Source organism: Galendromus occidentalis, unplaced genomic scaffold (assembly GCF_000255335.2).
Source record: "Galendromus occidentalis unplaced genomic scaffold, Mocc_1.1 scf7180000077431, whole genome shotgun sequence".
Taxonomy (NCBI): domain Eukaryota; kingdom Metazoa; phylum Arthropoda; class Arachnida; order Mesostigmata; family Phytoseiidae; genus Galendromus; species Galendromus occidentalis.
This window is the reverse complement of record NW_003805419.1, coordinates 1,068,860-1,086,877: the sequence shown is the minus strand read 5'-3', so window position 1 is coordinate 1,086,877 and position 18,018 is coordinate 1,068,860. Positions and strand designations below refer to the sequence as shown.

General features: G+C 51.6%; 1 protein-coding gene across 1 annotated transcript; it reads right to left on the bottom strand.

Annotated features, from left to right (window-relative positions):
* LOC114828200 (latent-transforming growth factor beta-binding protein 2-like) lies at window positions 1–1,112 on the bottom strand. Its single transcript, XM_029111316.1, has 2 exons — window positions 381–1,112; window positions 1–276 (listed from the first exon to the last, which is right to left on the bottom strand). The coding sequence occupies exons 1-2, from the start codon at window positions 1,110–1,112 to the stop codon at window positions 1–3; spliced, it is 1,008 nt and encodes a 335-aa protein (XP_028967149.1).
* Between the last annotated feature and the right edge of the window lie 16,906 nt (window positions 1,113–18,018).

The following is an 18,018-nucleotide window of genomic DNA, read 5'->3' as shown; positions in this document are numbered from 1 at the left end:
TTATGGAGAGCTTGATTCGTCGACTCCGATTTTCTCATGTTCGGCTGACACCTCGTAGCGACCTTTTTCTGCCAAGTCTTCGCTCGAAAGTCTCAGGATCTCCTGCTCTAGAGTTCGATTTCTGCAGCATAAAGCAAAGATGAAGATGCACGTAAACATGGGGATCAGAGTCATGGCCCAACCGCCGAAGCTGGCAGGAGCCTTCACCGGAGTGGTGCAGTAAAATGAACCGATCGTATTGTGACAAGTCGTCAAAGGATGACAAGAATCAAGCACCTGGAAGAAGTTTTCTCTCGTTCAATCATTTTTGCCCGCGGTGAATCCCGTTTATCGCGGAAAATGCGGCTCTTACGAACCGAGAAATACTGGGAGCTACTCACTTGACATTCATCAATGTCGACGCACTTCATCTTGCCATCTTCCCGAATGGACGTGTATCCGAGATGGCACGTACAGTTGAAGCTTCCCGGCACGTTCCGGCAACTCTGAGGGCAAATTCCGATCACTTCTTCGCACTCGTCGATCTCCTGACAGTGCTCGTATTTGGTTCCGTTGTTGACGAGCCGATAGCCCGGCCGGCATCCGCACTCGAAACTCCCCTCGGTGTTTATGCAATGCAAGCGAGCGCAGTGCTGCCGGCCCCAACTTTCGCACTCGTTGTCATCGGCGCACCGGAGGCTACTGTCCCACATTCGTCGGAAGCGGTATCCACTTCTGCAGCTGCAACGCTCGTCGGTTTTCTGGCCGTCTCGGTGGCAGTGGCCGCCGACGCACTCAACCTCGGTCTGGAAACCTCTTTCGTTGAGGATCTCCTCGCATGAATCACTTTGAACACAACGATGACGAGACTCCGAGAGGAAGGCTGCGGAAAAATTCCCCTCGAGGTGCTGACCGTAAAGACAATAAGTACAGACTCGGCTCCGCGTATCGCAGAAACCCGCTCGGTCTCTCGTGTAATCGTAACAGTCGGAAGCTCTCGTGCAGCTGCACCCTAGACCTAGGTCGGTCCTCTCGCAGACTCGCCAATTGCCAGCTCGTTTTATCGCAAGGCTCGGTGAGGCCCAAGCCATGAGAATCGCCAGAAGCAGCCACACCGTCGAACACTTCCACATGGTAAGTCGTGAAAGATCGTGTCCAGGCTTCGATGCGATCCAGAAGAACGACAACGAACGAGTGACATTCCAAAACAAAGTGCTCACCAAAGGCGAGAATGGAGGCGATGCTCGCGAGCCTTTATTGTTCAATCGACCTCGAAAGTGAGTTGTTCCAATTTGAAAAAGCGATGAGACATCGTCTGACGTAACGCTTCCACAGGGCTGCTCGTACTCTTACGTTGATTGAAAAACTATATCCACAGAAAACTCCCGAGGAAAATGATCCCGTCCAGATGCCGCGTCAGCTGCATCCTCCATGGGAGTCCGGTCTCACCTTCCGACTGGGTAATTGTAAGAACAATACTCCATCAGCTGACGACTCGAACACACGTTGTGAAATCTTCCCTCCGTCGCGTCATGCCCTTCGAGATTCCACGCAGACCGATGATGACGCTCGTTCGGGGGGAGAAATCAACGTATCGGGATTGGCGGTAGGCTCTTCCGGTCTCACTCGTCAGTCAGCGTCAGAGTTCGGAAGCATCGGTAGGTACCCTAAAAACTCGCCGCGATCTCGATGTCGACTCAGTCAGTTGAGTTCCGGGAGAGCGAACGTCGGAACATTCTCGTGGCCCGCAGCGCTTCGTTCATGTTTCTGTCATCAGGACGTACTGCCTCTTTTTCGAATCTGAGGATCATTCCAAAGAATCTGAGGAATCAGTTTCAGATTCGCGATCTCCAGGCGTGACGAAATTGCGGGGAGCGTGATCCCATATCCTCAGCCCGTTTCCAGACGGAGTACCTCTCAGCGGGAGTTTCTGGTCCGAAGTACGAATTTCAATACGCTTCACCATCTTGGATTCCATTGTTGGCGGCGTAGCCGTGAAGCGAGTCGTAGTTGACATGAGACAGGCGCTTCTCCCTCATACCTCCGATTCTCCCGAAAATCTACAGACTTAAGCCGTCTCGCCACGATTCCGAGTCGAGATTAGATCCATGACTTCAATGAGAATCGCATTAGAATCATTCTAGGGACATCGCAGTCTCCACGAGGGCTTAGCTCCACATCTTGAGAGGAAATTCCTTCCGCCGATGGTTGCATCCGAACTCAGCAAGACGGATGATATCGGGGTCAACCGATCTTCGAGCCTATCGATCCCTGCATTTCCCTTTCGGATCACTCGCGCTCGCCTCTATCGGGAACGGAAGTTATGCATTATGCACAAAGGCATTGCAATGGGTTCGGGTCGATGCAGAGCTTCTCAAGATTCCCGGAAATCTCGATTCGTGATCGAGAGTGTGACGAGTTGAAGGCAGCCAGAATAAAACTTGGAGAGCGAACAAGGAAACGATGACGGAGGGGGCAAGATCGCGCGTGAGGCCTCCGGCCATCTTCTTTTTCTTGCTTCGAGCTGTTTATTTGGTCCGCACATGTTCTGGATCGGGGTCAGGACGTAGAATTCACCCACCCCTCCCCCCTCTTTGCCACATCGTCCTCATGACCTCAACACGTCAGATGGAATGTAACAAGCTATTTCCTGAGCTATACGGGAGCCCCCCGAGGAAACGCCGATATTCCGACTCCGAGCGGCCATGTTAACCGGAAGCACCGCGGGAGCGGAGGACGCTATTCTATGAAACCTCGCGGAGATCAGAAAATTTCGGCCCCGATGCGCGTCTGATGTGGGATCTTCGCCTCAATCTCTCCCCCCAGATTATCCAAATTACTGCCCGTCTTTCTGGAGGGAACTACAATCCGAGACACTGAATCCGACCGACTAGTGGAATAACTGTTGGAATGTGTATGTGGAACCACCGTGAACAAGCGGTGCAGCAGTGTCAATCTCTTCTCTTCGTTATCTTCTCCAGATGGAATAGTATATTGGCGAAGTGCGGCGGGAAGATTCGTAGTGGTGCTGCGCACACCTTCCAACACTCCCCCTTGCGCAAAACCACGAAGATCCTTCGAAGTGGAGCGCGATCTCGAAGGCTCCCCCTCGCTTCAAAACCAGGGAGCTCATTCAAGGTGGATGAGGCACCCTCTGAGAAAATTCAACTTAGTTTCTACTTATCTGAAGTACTCCCATCGCTCGCGAAGTTCTCTGGCATTCCGCAGCACTCCGCGATCCAATTTTGGTCTTGTAAATATAATCGACGGGTAGTGACAGCTCGGTGTTCCGCTGACTTTGATCTCTGTCCTGACCCCGGCACGGTCGGATATTTCCAGCTCCCCGAGCCCCCATTCAGTTTTCTCGAATTCCCGACGCTTCCCGAGCAGCCTTTGTCCGCGCTCCGAGCGCCTCTAACGCTCCCAGCATCCTCATCGACGCTCTTAGCGTCCTCAACGCTCCCAGCGTTTACATCTGCGCTCCCAGCGCTCTCAACGACGCTTCCAGCGTTTCCGTCGGCGTTCCGGAAGAGGCTGGCGGGCAATTGAGCCGTGCCTCAGCCATCGCTCGATACTCCATTCCAACATGCCTCAAATGGCATTGGTCTCCCATTTCGACCCTTCAGCTGATCTGAACCTGCCACACATGGCACGGGTTCATCATCTCGACCGACCATCTCATCACGACCAGCCAACGTATGGTCTTAGTTCAGTTGACTCATCTTGACCCGCCACAAATGGCATTGGTCCCTCGACGTCCTTACCCGCCATACCGAGCATTGGTCCTCCTCCGTCCCGACCCGCCACATTAGGCATTGGTCTTCCGTCGTCCTGACCTGCCACACATGGCATCGGCCCCTCATCCTGACCTGCCACACATGGCATCGGCCCCTCATCCTGACCTGCCACACATGGCATCGGCCCCTCATCCTGACCTGCCACACATGGCATCGGCCCCTCATCCTGACCTGCCACACATGGCATCGGCCTCTCATCCTGACCCGCCACCCATGGCATTGGTCTCACCCGGACCCGCTACATCAAGCATCGGTCCTCTCAAGCCGTCCACCGGACCCGCTACCTTAAGCCTCGGTCCTCCTTCAGATTCTTGCCAAATGATTGACGAAACCCTGGTGTGCTCATCGAAGACAACATTCAGAGCTTTCTCGATACGAGATCTGTCTTTAGCTGTCATCGAGTCCAGCAGCAACCAACATCGACACGCTGTCTTGAATAGCGTGTCGATCGCTTCCCAGCTAGTCGTGCATCCACGCCACGTTCATTCTCGGGATTCGTACATTCACAGTTCTGAGTCCTCCTTGACCATTCTCCCGTTGGGCTCCTTTCCGTCACCACGCCGCGGTTGAGGAAATTTCTTTTTCACTCGGTTCACTTTTATTGATTTCGCATAGGCACTCGTCAACATTCTATCCTCAATGTTTCGACTCTTTCACACATGGTGGCCTGGGCCCATAACCTGTTGGAATGTGTATGTGGAACCACCGTGAACAAGCGGTGCAGCAGTGTCAATCTCTTCTCTTCGTTATCTTCTCCAGATGGAATAGTATATTGGCGAAGTGCGGCGGGAAGATTCGTAGTGGTGCTGCGCACACCTTCCAACAATAACCCACTCCACGAAGCCTGAGCGGGCTCACGCGACCGAGCCGCGCCTGAGTTTTCCTTCAACAAACTCACGCCGTGCCAAGAGAATATAATCTATGACATCGCACCACATCCTAAGTTTGTCGAGACGCGAATGATTGTGTCATCCTGTAGAGATAAATCACCTCCCTCACATCCGGAGCCTTGTGATCAGGCTGATGAAAAATGGTTCGCTCCAAGGAAGTCTTTCTTTTCGCTTCGTATCGGAAGTTGGCAACTTCTCCTATACTAGCGACGCGTCAAATATCGTTTGCGCACAGAGTTTAGATCACTTTCGTTGAGATGTTCTCCCAGGCCGATTCCACCCTCTATCAGAGACGGCACGAAGACAGCCCCTGATAATTGGACAGAATTTCTGTTTTCGGCCCGCAATGGTGATCTAAGACCGAGTCCATCCGGAGTGATGATCTCATAAGTACGACACGCCCTGCGTTGACGCTTGGTGAGACAATGCGCCGACGTCGCAGCCGCTGCTGCAGCCACAGCCGTATGCGACTTGGGAAGCATCGCATCTTGCGTTGGTGCTCAGCCGTAGCGTTGTTCTTATGATCGATGCCCAATGTGCCGGTAATAAATAGTAATGGTCTTTCAGCCATCACATGGCATCGTAAAGGGGTATTCTCTTGTTGTTTACAGTGTTGAGCAACATTAGCGTCTCTGAGAAGCAGATCCGTTTTGGAACATAATATGATGCACGCCTGATTCTGCTTTGGAAAGTCCTTCATAAGCCTTTATTTTACGCTGAACACTCACTGCGAGACGTCCGCGAGATCGAGGAACGTGCATGTCAGTTCCCCCGATCGGTTGGTCTCATTGTGTCTGCTCATGCGGACAGACCGGATCGCCTGGGGGAATACGTGCTATGGTTTTTTTGCTCGTTTCCGTGAAGACACCGACCATTCGAACGACCCGTAGAAATTTTTCTGGGCTTCGAGTGATCCCATTAAACCCAACTGACCCTGGAAATGTACCCAATGCGAATGAGAAAAATTGAATAACAGCCGTCACTTCTCGTTGAAAGTTCACTCCACGCACCGATTTCCGGTCGTGATTTCCGCGGTGCTCCTCTGGGAGTCGATTCGCAATCTCGGAACATCGTTACTCCATGAGCTGAGTGTAGTCGGGCCGGAAATTCAATGGCTGGTCGGAACCGAATTCCGCCTGACTCTCGAAAGCCAACGGGAAACTTGTCAGACCTGACACTTTCTTCTGCGATATACCCTTCAGCTTCTGCCGATGGCATCATGGAGACATATTGAACGATTCGTCGCGGAATCGCGACCAACCGATCCGCCTGACGAAGCAGTGACCAGCACTTGAGGCTTATTTGTGAGGTCAGCGTACGAATTATACGGAGGAAGGACAGCTTCTCCAGAATCAGTCTCATCTCCCATCGTTTGACACCCTTCGATCACACTAAGTCATCCATTGACATTTTGACAAGTAGTAAAGCTTCGACGAAGAGCTGTTCAGAATTCCGCCCCCGAGTATCTCATCTCGCGGAGTCGATTTTTGGGATATCGTTCTCCCAAATACTGTAGTTTTCGACCCTAATTTGAAGGGACTTCGGCTTTGGTATGCCTCGCATCTTGGTGTTCGAACACCAACGGATAGAAATGGTCGTGGAGCGGCGGCGCCCGCGTGCCCGAGATCGATGTGAGCATAAATCTACTCGACTGAGGATGAGACCTCAGTTCGCGTACGCGGGGCTCGCGACGTGGAGTGTATGCACCTTACCTGATATTGTTCTGCATCGATATGCATTACCGTCTTGTGGCAAGCCTGATGACCTTGGAGAAGCGTTACCCTTTCTTGGTTTATATGCGGCGCGCGGAGAAGATCCTTCCAAGTCCAGCAGAAGTTCCCCTCGAATCGAGTTGTGCCTCGACGAAACACACCTAGTGAACTGAATGGTAAATCTCCTCGGAGCTCGCGATAAGGATTCAGAAGGGTGATCAGAAGCAGCCGACACCATGATCGCAGAATCTGCTAACTTCTTCGTGACCGTGATTCTTCTCGCGGTAAGTACCCGAACGGCTCATCTCCTTCGGAGAAATCCCTCATTCCCTGTCAAAGTTCACTTTGAGGGCGAGATTTCCCCCCTCGATGGAGCGGTCCACCTCGGCGGTCCAGACGCTAATGGGGAATATCCCGGACCACCCGCCGGTAAATTCAAGTTCTCAGAGACGGCACTCTCCCTACGCCTGATCGATCCCGTGTCAGGTTCCAATATTAATGATCTAGTTCCGGGAGTCGTTCAAACAGTTTTTCGCAAACGTTCCGGATCCTCGGTGAGAACGAGAGGACTACGAAAACGATACCGAAACGTGATAGAATGCTCAGTTTGTCGCTCTGGAAACGATGCCATTCACTATCGATTTCGTTTGAAGTCTTGCCAGCAGTAAAAAACTTGTAATAGTCGCATCAGTCTATCAGCCCTCGTCAAGGCATCGATACTCCTCGATCGAGACACGTCCCTGTGCGAGGGACATTGAGCTCTGATTTTGAGCCAACACGCGAGGAATCTCCTGGAGCACCGCCGAGTTTCCCCATATCTTCGGTAATTAGCGGGGGAAACGCGACCGATTGAGATGCCTCAAATTTTCCCAGCCAGACAAACGGTCCCAAGGCCTGAATCCAGTTTTTTCGAAAGGGGAATCATTCGATCCGAGGAGCTCGTTCTGGAGACGTTCCGTAATACATGCTCCGATTACAGTCTCTCCGCGACACGACGCCGTGACAGAAACTGAATTATTCGAGATTAAACGAATAATATTATGTAAACCTCCCGCGAGATACATGTTATCGAATATCGTACTAAACATCCCAACCTTGAACTCCAGAAGAACAATCCAAATACTTTCGGTTCAATTAGAAGAGCTTCGACTTCCATGAACCTGTGTACTTGCCCGTTTAGACCACGACGTTGAGTGGTCGGCGTGGGTCCCAGAAAAAAACGCTCGCGTATAGTAAATGCACGACTGCTCCTCGACTACCCATCGCAATGATTCATTATGGTGGGATATCGGTCTGGGAGCGTACGCTAATTTGCAGATTTGAGGGTATTTATTTTCGGCGAGAGGTGTTCTCCGTGGCTTTCTTCCCTTTGATTGATGGTGTTTTTCTCTCATATCGCACCTCAGATATCGCTGAAGCAGACATGCCATCCACCTTTTCATGATTCACAATGAAGCTCTCTCCATGAATCAGGAGGAGGAGTTAATCGAACAGGATTCAATTCCTTGAATGATCTCATTTTACTGACTTGTTCACGGGCCTGCGACTTCTCAGGAGACAGTGCAGGCGGGCATCAGCCGATTCGGCTGAATTTTTGTTAGTTGGCCGTATCCGACTCCAGAACAACGGTTTTTCGTGGCTTTCTGCGAGCAAACCCGTATTTCGCGTAAAATAGGCCTCGGAAACTTGCGGAAAATACGCAAAAAATAATAAGGATCAGGCCAAATTTCAACGTACTTCCTCGGTGCTCGGTTTCACCATCTCCGTCAGAGAGATTCCTCAAATATTAGGGCTCCCCGATTTTTTTCTCACGGATTCTCCAAGCTGAAGTGAAATAGCAACGTTTCATAATTATTTTTCCCTCATCTGGCGATGGCGGAGCAATCCGTTAGTTGCGTCCTAGGGAAGTCTATGGGAGGATTTCGTTTGTAGCCATTTACACGCTTGGAATAGTGCATTTTGCGTTTTGGATGCGATGAGCGATCGGTCGGCGGCATGTCTCGCGGCTCTTTCGAACGATGGAGAACTCTGGCCTAGGGCTCCATGTTCGATGCGCCGTCACGCCGAGATCGTAATCCACGACGTATTGCGTCTGAGAAGCAGCTACACACTACAAATATTCTGGCCCCAATCTATACCTTCATGAGATCATCGCTCGCACTTTGTGTTCGTGTATTTTCATGCCGCAGTCTCCTGATCGGAAGATTTGCTTTGCCTCGCTGACCGATCACACGCACGGGGAGGGAGCGTTCAAGCCTGTCTCACGTCAGCATTCACTTTGGAAGCAATGTCGCCAATGGAACCGTTTTCTGTGTTCTCAGATGATTCCGCGATACCAATGTTCTCCAATGAGGAAAACCCTTGAACTGGGATTGCCGCGTTCAATCATGGCAGGAACCGTTCAGAGCCCAACGGCAAACGAGAGCTCGTCAGAATGAGGATGTCGGATCGAAGGGAAATCAGGAAATGAATCCTTAAGCTGGCGAGATTCTCTGAAAACTGCTTCTCATCTTCGACGGGTACCGTTGCGTCATTCTGAACGTTTCCTGCAAAGGCCACATCCCGGTCATCCTTCACCCTTCATCAGAGTCGTTCATAAATATCTACGCAAAACTGGTCTGTGGTGAACATCTGATTCTCTGCTCACCGAGTTTTCGACGCCTGCTAGGTTTCGCGGTATTCATGCCGCGGCTCACAGTTTCATATGTTTTACCGGTTCTTGTGCATGATTTTTTGGTAGCGTCGACACCACAACAAAATCAGCCGCAGCATTCAGGAGCTTTGTCAGCGGATACACCACCAACCAATGACCATGATCCCAGATTTGTTTTTCATCTTTCGCCGTGAAGCGACACTGATATTTCTGTGGTGCGGCATGTGTCAAATCAACCGACGGCGCAATCGACCCAACTTCGTGAGATGCGAGAATTCTCGGGTACCCTGGGAGCTCTTCCACTCAAGTGGTCGGCCGGTCCATCTATCTATCGGTAGAGGTACCTTATCGCGATGGGTCCAGACCGATCATTAGAAAAACATTTGTGTAAACAGGGATCCATGCTCACATCCATGATGTGAAGCACCCCGTTGAGAAGCAAATCAGAATTTCTATGTCATCAGGTTGCAAAACGGCTCAAAACGAATTGTTGCTGCTTTGCCTCAGAAAATGTTCCCACTTGCACTTGACAACGATCGTAGGGGATGAAAGTGCGCGCTTCTGAGAGCATTATTATTCGAGATGTGGTCACACAACGATGTCGGACATTGGGAAATATTTCTGTATTTTTGTTCAGTGTTCGTTCTTTGTACGGATGTACATCTCTCGGAATCTATGATTTAGTCTCGAAAATTTCGAAAGCGCAGCGGTCAGCAATGCTCAATCGGTTCCATTGAGTTCGACAATGTCGACAACGTGTGATGCGCGAGCCGGTCGGCTTCGGAAGAATTTCTGAGCGGAACTTACAGAAAAAAAATAGTATTCGAGACGACACAGAGAAGACGCTATCCGAGGAATGTGGGAATGTTCGACGGAGAAAAAAGCGTCAGGCCAAACCTACATGGAGACCTTCATGCCAAATCCGATTTTCTCATGTAAAATCCTCACTGAGCCCAGTGAAAATGCGAGTTCCGCGCCAAGGGCGACGCATGAATGCAAAACCCAGAAGCCTTGAGAGTTTTTCAGGAGAGGCGAGCTCATCCCGCTCTGAGTTAGACTTGGACCAGTCAAAAACATTCTGAATGGGAGCCTGGTTGACAAAGAGAAGGTCTTTGACTTGTCAGACGTGTCTCCGGCTAGAAGGGAACGCACGAGCGGATGAATACGGACATCCACATTTAAAGGGAGTCAGTGTCTCCGTACCACCATCGAATTAGTGATGTTCTGGAAGACCGACTGCCGGCCGGCTGGTCGGTCGATGTCATCCATCAGGAGGAGTCATCACCATGTTAAGCACCATCGATTTGGACTTTGTCCAAGTCCATTGTGTTACCATGACTTTTGCTTTCGATTTTTGGCAGCGACCGCAGGAGCACGATAGTTGAAATGTGAAACGGAATCCGGGCTTTCATTCGAATTCTCTCGGAGCAAAAGTTTCTCAAATCGTCGTTCACAAAACAACCGCAGCAAGGGTTAAGTGCGGCAGCCTTCCCACCGTTCGGCTCGTCGAGCTCTATTATTCTTCCTCGCTGCATTCCTGAATCTACTCTTCGAGCGATCACGTTGCGCGTCGCTTCGATTTCGTTCAGCGACTTCGGTTTCAGTCAAACATTCATTCCATTCAGCGTTTTCTGGGGATCTCGCGTGACTTATCGAATTGGTTTCAGATATGTTATGGTACCCTGACGCGTGCTGAAGATACCGCGCCATACCTTCCGTACCAGTTCCAGTATTCGATTGAGCATCCCGAGGGTGGGCAGAGCTCTCGCGTCGAGAAAGGAAACAGGGATGCGGTCACAGGCTCTTATCAGATAACCACAGCGGATGGATTGAAACGAGTGAGCGTCCTATGTAAATCTATCGCAGTAATCGGAGTCTGGATACCACATTTCCCCTCATTTGTCGTCTCAATTAAAGATCGTGAACTATGTGGCCGATGGGAGCGGCTTTCGGGCTTTTGTCGATTCGAATGAGCCGGGAGTCAAGAGCGGTGAATACCCTGCCCCCGATAATGCGGGCAAGGAGTACGTTCCAGACAGGTACGAGTTGAGAGAAGAGTATAGAATAGGTACTGCATGGTTGTGTATAGGAGGCAAATTCCTCTCTATCCTTCTTGACTTCCTGATCTCACGACACGAGTATGCAATGTTAACCTGCAGAACGGATGTTGCGCCAGCACCCGCGTCTCGAGCGCTCCCTGTCCCAGGTTTCCGCAAAATACAACACGTTCATGAGACCCCTCTTTACCAGGAGGTGCCCGTACGAACTGCCGGTGAGTTTTCACACATCGGTATTGATTTATGAGTGGAAAATTCGCATATTGCGCTGTCGCCTCCCGCAGCTGAAGCGAGCAGCGCACTCATCGATATAATTCAACTTCTAGGTCGCACGTACTATCAAGATTTCATACCCCAGGAGTTCTCTCCACAGAGACCCTTGCACGTGGTGTCGAACGCTCAGCCCGGGCTGAGTTTCCCTCCGAGGTACGAGAATCGTCTCGTCGAGCCCAATATCGCCGACAGATTTTAATTATTCCCGCTAGAAACGAGCAATTCCGTGTTGCAGACAAGGCCGTAAACTCGAGGATGTTGACGCTGTCTCGCCTGTTCTAACTCTGAGACCGGATCCTCGAGAAGAGAGAGGTCTGCCTCAACAGGAACCGGTCAGCGAACAAGTAGCCCATAGTCCAACACTGTACTTCAACACGCCGAATAAGGAGGAAGAGGGTCAGTATCTAGATTTCCTGACTCTGAGTAGAGTTGTGACTTCCAAACATCATAAAGACTCGCATTCTGCCTCCAGGTGGAGCGATCATCACGAAGAACAATCTGAATCCACCCGTGAAATTTTTCCCGCCCGGAAGCGGCATCGCTCAGCGAGGGCGACCATTCCAACCGTCTGTTCCTCAAATCCAAAACCATCATCCCAAGAACTACCCTGTGCAGAACCCGAGTGAGCTTCTATCGGTGGATGTGCAGCCCGTAGATAAGAGACTGGGCGATGTGAGTATAAATTGACTTTCCCTGCCATCGCGTTCGAGTGTTGCGACGGATAATTTTTATTTCCCGCATTCGAAAATTATCCATCTCCTCTTTGGTGCCTTGCTTCTGGATTTTACGATATTCTCTGTTCGCACGAGGTTCGCTGGTCGGTATCCCTTAACCAAATCTATGATCTCCTATTAACTCGAATCGCTAGCTGCTACCCGATTTCGAAGACGTGCATCATCCGTATGAGTTCAAGTTCAGCAGTGGTCTCCACGGTCATAAGCAAAGCGGAGATAGCACAGGAAAGGTCGGTTGCTTACGTTCTGGGGCTTGCATTAGATTTCCGGAGAACTAATGACCGATGCATGAGAGTGAAATTAGGTTTTGTCCAAATCCATGGGTCGTTCTACCCCCAGCATCCGAGAGGCACAGCATGTGACAGGAGCTGGCATGGGGCATTCGCGATTCTATCGAGGAATTGTTCATTGTCCCCCTGGCTGACCTTTTAATATCACAAACAGGTCAAAGGCGAGTACTACCTGCGCGGCCACGATGGACAGCTGCGCAAAGTCGTATACGAAGCCGATAAGAATGGGTTCCGAGCCCATGTGGATTCGAATGAGTTCGGGATCGTCAGTCATAAGCCAAACAACGCCACGATAACCCGAACTGGGAAATTGCCGCAATACACGGGTTTCTACGATCGCGCTCCGGATAACGTTCACAAGCCGGAAAGAGCACTTGAGCGGCCTCCACGACCCTCTGTATACGTCGGACACGACGTTGGACTCTTGATCGACAGTAAACACAATCACATAAGTTTTCATCCATTTCGCACGTTGTGGTCTCACGGGCCCGCGCGAACCGGAGACTAAAGATGATTTTTTCGCAGACAACGGCCGCTTCCAGGACCCGGAGAGCTGGCGTCAGCCGCAGCAATCATTCGTCCCCGCCTCGATCTCACGCGGGAACTCGCGAAGGGAGCCTCCGCGTGATCAGGGTATCGACACATCCGGAAAATTCGACTCTCGGCGCAAGCCTGAAAGACCAACCGATCCTTTCACGGATCTCAAGCAGCGACCTGAGAATCTCGACATTGTCGAGCCCGTAGCCCCGCAGTCTCCGCAGAGGGTGCATCCTGGCTCTCGTTCACGTCAGACCTTCGCGCCCATTAACGCTAGAGAAGAACAGCCGGGAAATCGACCGAGTGCGCCGCGACAGTATCAAACGCCGTCCATTCCCAGTACTCCGACGGTTCCGAACAATCCGCGGTCGGATCGAGAAAGACCCAATCGAGGCTTCCCAGCCGCCCAACGCGCCGTTCAAAATGATGGAACAGTCCGAGTACCAGAAGCCAACACCCCGTCAAGGAACTACCGGGAGAGAAATGCTGAGAACGTTCCGATCAACACATCCGAGCGACTTAGGGAGCCATATACCCCTGTTCAGAGAGGAGACTTCCGCCAGCCTCATCACGGACCCGGGTTCGGCTACCAGTTCAGCACGAGTCACGATCAGGAAGTCGCAGAAGTCCCTCCTCGCTTCTCCCGACTCGACAACCCTCAGCTGCCTCCGGCTGCTCGGACTCCTCAGAGAGACGCGACTCCGAACGCTGCGAGGTCTCCCCCCTCAGGCTTGAACTTCAACTTCGGATCTCAGGTCGTCCAGCAACCGCCGACGGACCGAGTTCCGGCGCGTACTGGCAACAGGTCGCCATTCGAACAAGCGGACCAAAGGCCTTTCCGGGAGGATCCGCGACGAGGTCGACTCCTGGTACCGGCTGTGATCATCGAGGAGAAGAATGATGCGCCGAGCTACTTCGATGGAACTTATCAGCCTTTGAGGGACCCTCCACCGCAGCGCAATGTGGCGCCTCCTCAAGCTAGAGCCTTTGGACGGCCTGCATCTCCGAATCTCAAGACGCCGGCATCAGAAGCGCTCAGGAGCGGTCCCGGAGCTACCGTCTCCCCAGCGCCGATCAAAAAATTCGGACCCCCAGCTGCGACTCCGCTTCCGTCTGAGTTCCAGGGCCCAACCAGCAGCGAACTCAATGAAGCCACGCCAACCCCATCCACTGGGGATGTCACGACGAGGCATCCCAACGCTGGTAAGCGATAAGATCCGATCAGGGCTTTGCCGTGAGCCTACGAGCTGTAGAGATCTAGTCATTCCTCTCACGAATTACGAATTTCATTCCCTATCAGCGCGAGCCGGAAAATCTAGTCCTCTCCTTCGGATGTACGATAACGGCGTAGTTATCGGAGGTCCCGAGCCTCAGAAAATCAACTATGACCCAATCAACGATAACCCTGCTCGACAGGGAAGGAATTTGAACGACGGAGGTGAGTGGGAGCTTGGCTTCCCTTAGAAAAAATCGAGCTCGACGGTTCAGTCGTTCCGAATTGAGGGAAAGCTTCTAAGTTATCTCATGGCCCGGACTAATCTCCTTGCAGACCAACACAGCGGGTACGCGCCGCGTAATTTCGGTCCGGTGTACTACAATAACGTGGATCAGATCAACCACTACAGCAATTTCGCCGAGACGTCCGAACCGAATCGGAATGCACGTGTCGTTCATGAAACGGTCACCCATCAAGTGGAAGTGCCAAAATTTGGTCCCACGACGAGCTCTCCACTGGATCGGACGGCTTTCAGTCCCGCCGACGGCGCAGACCTCATGTCCTTCGCAGTGAGGAAAGTCTCACGCAGAAGACGGAGGAAGCAGAGGCCAGTGGAAGCAGTCACCTCGGACGAAGGCACCTCGACGACCGAGCTCCCGGAAGCCGAATTTATTTCTAGGTAGACGCTTCCCGCGTTCACGCTTGACTAACACTTTAATTTCGAAATCCGCTTAGGAGCTCCTAACTCAGTTACTGCGTTCTCCCAGGTCTACTCCTTCCCCGTCCCGTCGTCCTCATTTGCCCCACCAACGGGTCACTCCGCCCCCCGCTTCTAGCTATACTAAGCGGTCTAGCTCTGCTTACAACGAGGGAATACCATTCGGAGCTCGCCTGCGTCCCGGACAGAAGTTCCTTCCCCAACCCCGTGAGATAACAATTAACACACCAAGAACCACGACGATAACCACAGAAGACCCCGAAGTGGATAATCTCGGCAGCACCGAGGCTCCCCGGATGCGGAGAATCGTCCGTCGGAGGAGACTCAAGACCAGAGTGCAGAACAACGAAGATGTTTATCCGAACATTCCGCGTACGCCGCCGCCGGCGGATTTCGGATTCCAAGAAGGAGTTCCGAGAGTTTTCGACTCTCATGGTCGATTGCCTCCTCTGCCTTCCGAGGCAAACTTTCGCAGGAGACAAAAAACGGTGACCACGACGACGACACCATCGACGTCGTCGACCACAGCGAGTCCAAACCCGACCACAATCGCTGAGCTCGGTAAGATAACGATCCAAGGGACGCTCGTGAACTAACACCAAAGCTCGTCGGAATCATCTAATGTCTCCATTCAATGCAACTGCCAGACGATCGGAGCGTTGGTCTCAAACAATCGACCTCGCAAAGCTCATCTGATTCGCCATCTTCATCACTTTCGTCTCCAAAACCGCACTTGCCCGGTTTACCTCCATCCACTTCTGACTCGCCAAATGTGTCACTTGTTACACTAATCGATCAGCCAGTACCAGTTCCTCAAGCTCCGTCGACGCCAATTAGGTATCAGAACCAACAAAGTGTTCAGCCAAATAATAACGAGAGAAAACTCCCCGATGAGCGAGGCGAATTCCGTTCCACCGAGCAGCCGGAGTATCCCACAGCTAGACGCGGGAAACAGTTGAGGTTTGTTCGTGGATATTTGCCCCTTGTGCGCCATATGCGTAAAGTTTCATTCCTTCGTCATCTTCATCTGAATGCTTGACGCCCTCGGGTGAAGTTTAATGGAAGGTTCTGAGGATCTCCATCATTTGCAGTATTCCGCGGTTCGAACGTTTCGGTACATCGAACCCGATTTTGGAACAGAGTCCCGAGAGACAAGTGCCGATTTACTCGCCCTATAAGTTCGGCTTTGACGATCGATACGACGGTGGCCGGATAGCGCGGCATGAAGAGTACGACGGAACCGGACGGGTAAGCGGATTCTACACCATTGAAGATCCCGATGGACGTCGACGACTCGTGAAGTATGTCGCAGACGAGAACGGTTTCCGGGCCCACGTCTTGACGAACGAGCAAGGTAAATGCCAGAAACAATGCATTTTGACGAGCATCGGAACTACCCATTCACTCATTACCAAGCCTCTGAACCACCTCTAATGGAGACTTATTCATTCCAGGAACTGACAATCAGGATCCGGCGCAGATCAAAGTCTACTCGACAAGTCCCCACTATGTTCCGCAACATATCACCTTCAATGGTGTGCCTCTGGTAGCGTGAGATCCACAATCCGGCTCGCGGACGGAACGTTCCTGACTAGTTCTCCCTCCAAGAAGAGGCATTTTCAAGCTTTCGCATATGGAAGAAAACGCTCTGACCGATAATTATTATTAATCTCTCTGTACATAAAGTCACTCTCGAATCTAACAATAAAAGCCCTGAAGCCAGAACTGGAAACGGACTTCCCTTAATTCACGAATTCCCAGTCCCAAAGGATTGTGTTGAGCCACGAATATCTTCATTTCGCGACGGCGTCTGATATCTTCATGAAATCGACCAAAGCCGAGTACTAGCTCCTATGGTATATGAACGCGGATGAATTTGTGTAGAATCGAAAGGTGGGCTGGAGATAGGTGTCACAGGCGGATCCACATGCATTTGGGAGGAAACATCTCGAGAGGACCATTGTCATTCATAGAACAATACAAGACTGTGTTCAGAGAGATCGTTCTCCGAAGAGGGAGCTCCAGGCGATGCTCCGCTCGCGAAAGATCTAGATATTTTATTCATTCACCCTGGTCGATGGAGATTGGGGAGTTCGCTCAACGAGAATGGTATACTCGAACCGTTTTCACGAAAGAAAGGTGGACGTGCCGGACTGAAACGTCATCCGTACGCGAGATGCGAGTCAGTACCGTCGGAATGCCTTGGCCGCTTCGCTGTTACTTCTGATAGTGACATTGGTCTGTGCCTGTTTCTTCATGATCTCGCTCAAGTTTTCATTGATTGATGAAGGACCGCACGTGACAAACATAGCCGTCTACTGGGAAGGCAGTGCGAATCGGTCGAACAACTCGCATGGTCAGTCCCTTCAACTCGTTCTCATCAGCCGGAACTACGGAGAAGATGAGTTCTGGATCATTGAAGCGCGGGAAGATGCGGGGCTATCGGATACTAGCCAGAGGAACTCATTGATTTCCGGAAATTCCTCGGCCCGCGCGCGCGAGAGCATCCCAAATGATACAGAGGCTCTACAAAAAGCTCTTTGCAACATCCTCGGCGGTGCCGCCGGGTCCAGAAGGGCTGCTCAGATGACGAACGACTCCTCCGAAATGCGAGTCGAAGATTGTGTGGCACTTCCGCTGAATGAACTCGTTGCACGAGTTCTTATCGCGACTCTAGATCGAGCGGAACTCGGAGAAGGCTCAGACTCCTCAACGTAGCAGACCGTTACCACCGGCGACGGCGACATTGCAATCGTGCGGATAATCCCGATGGACAAGATTGGTACGAGAGAACTCGAGTCTCATCCTGATTTCAAAGAAGAACACATCAACATCGGATGGATCCCGGGGGTATCTTCATCGACGACTCCATCCAAGCCCATGAGTCATTTCGAGGGAGCTGGCAATGATTCAATAGCTCCCGAGCGCGGAACCACCACTGCGACTCCCGCATCGACTGGGAGATTGGGAGTGGAGCCGGTGACAGCACGAAGTAACTCTGATGATGCATCACCGACGCCGGAAAATTTCCTCAAAAGATTGACGACTTGGATTCGGTCCATTTTCAATAGTTCATTTCAATAAAAGCCTCATACGCGGACTTAGTTCCGAAATCGATGTACCTTCGTGAAACCTTCTGAACGGACGTTCTCATGCCATGTG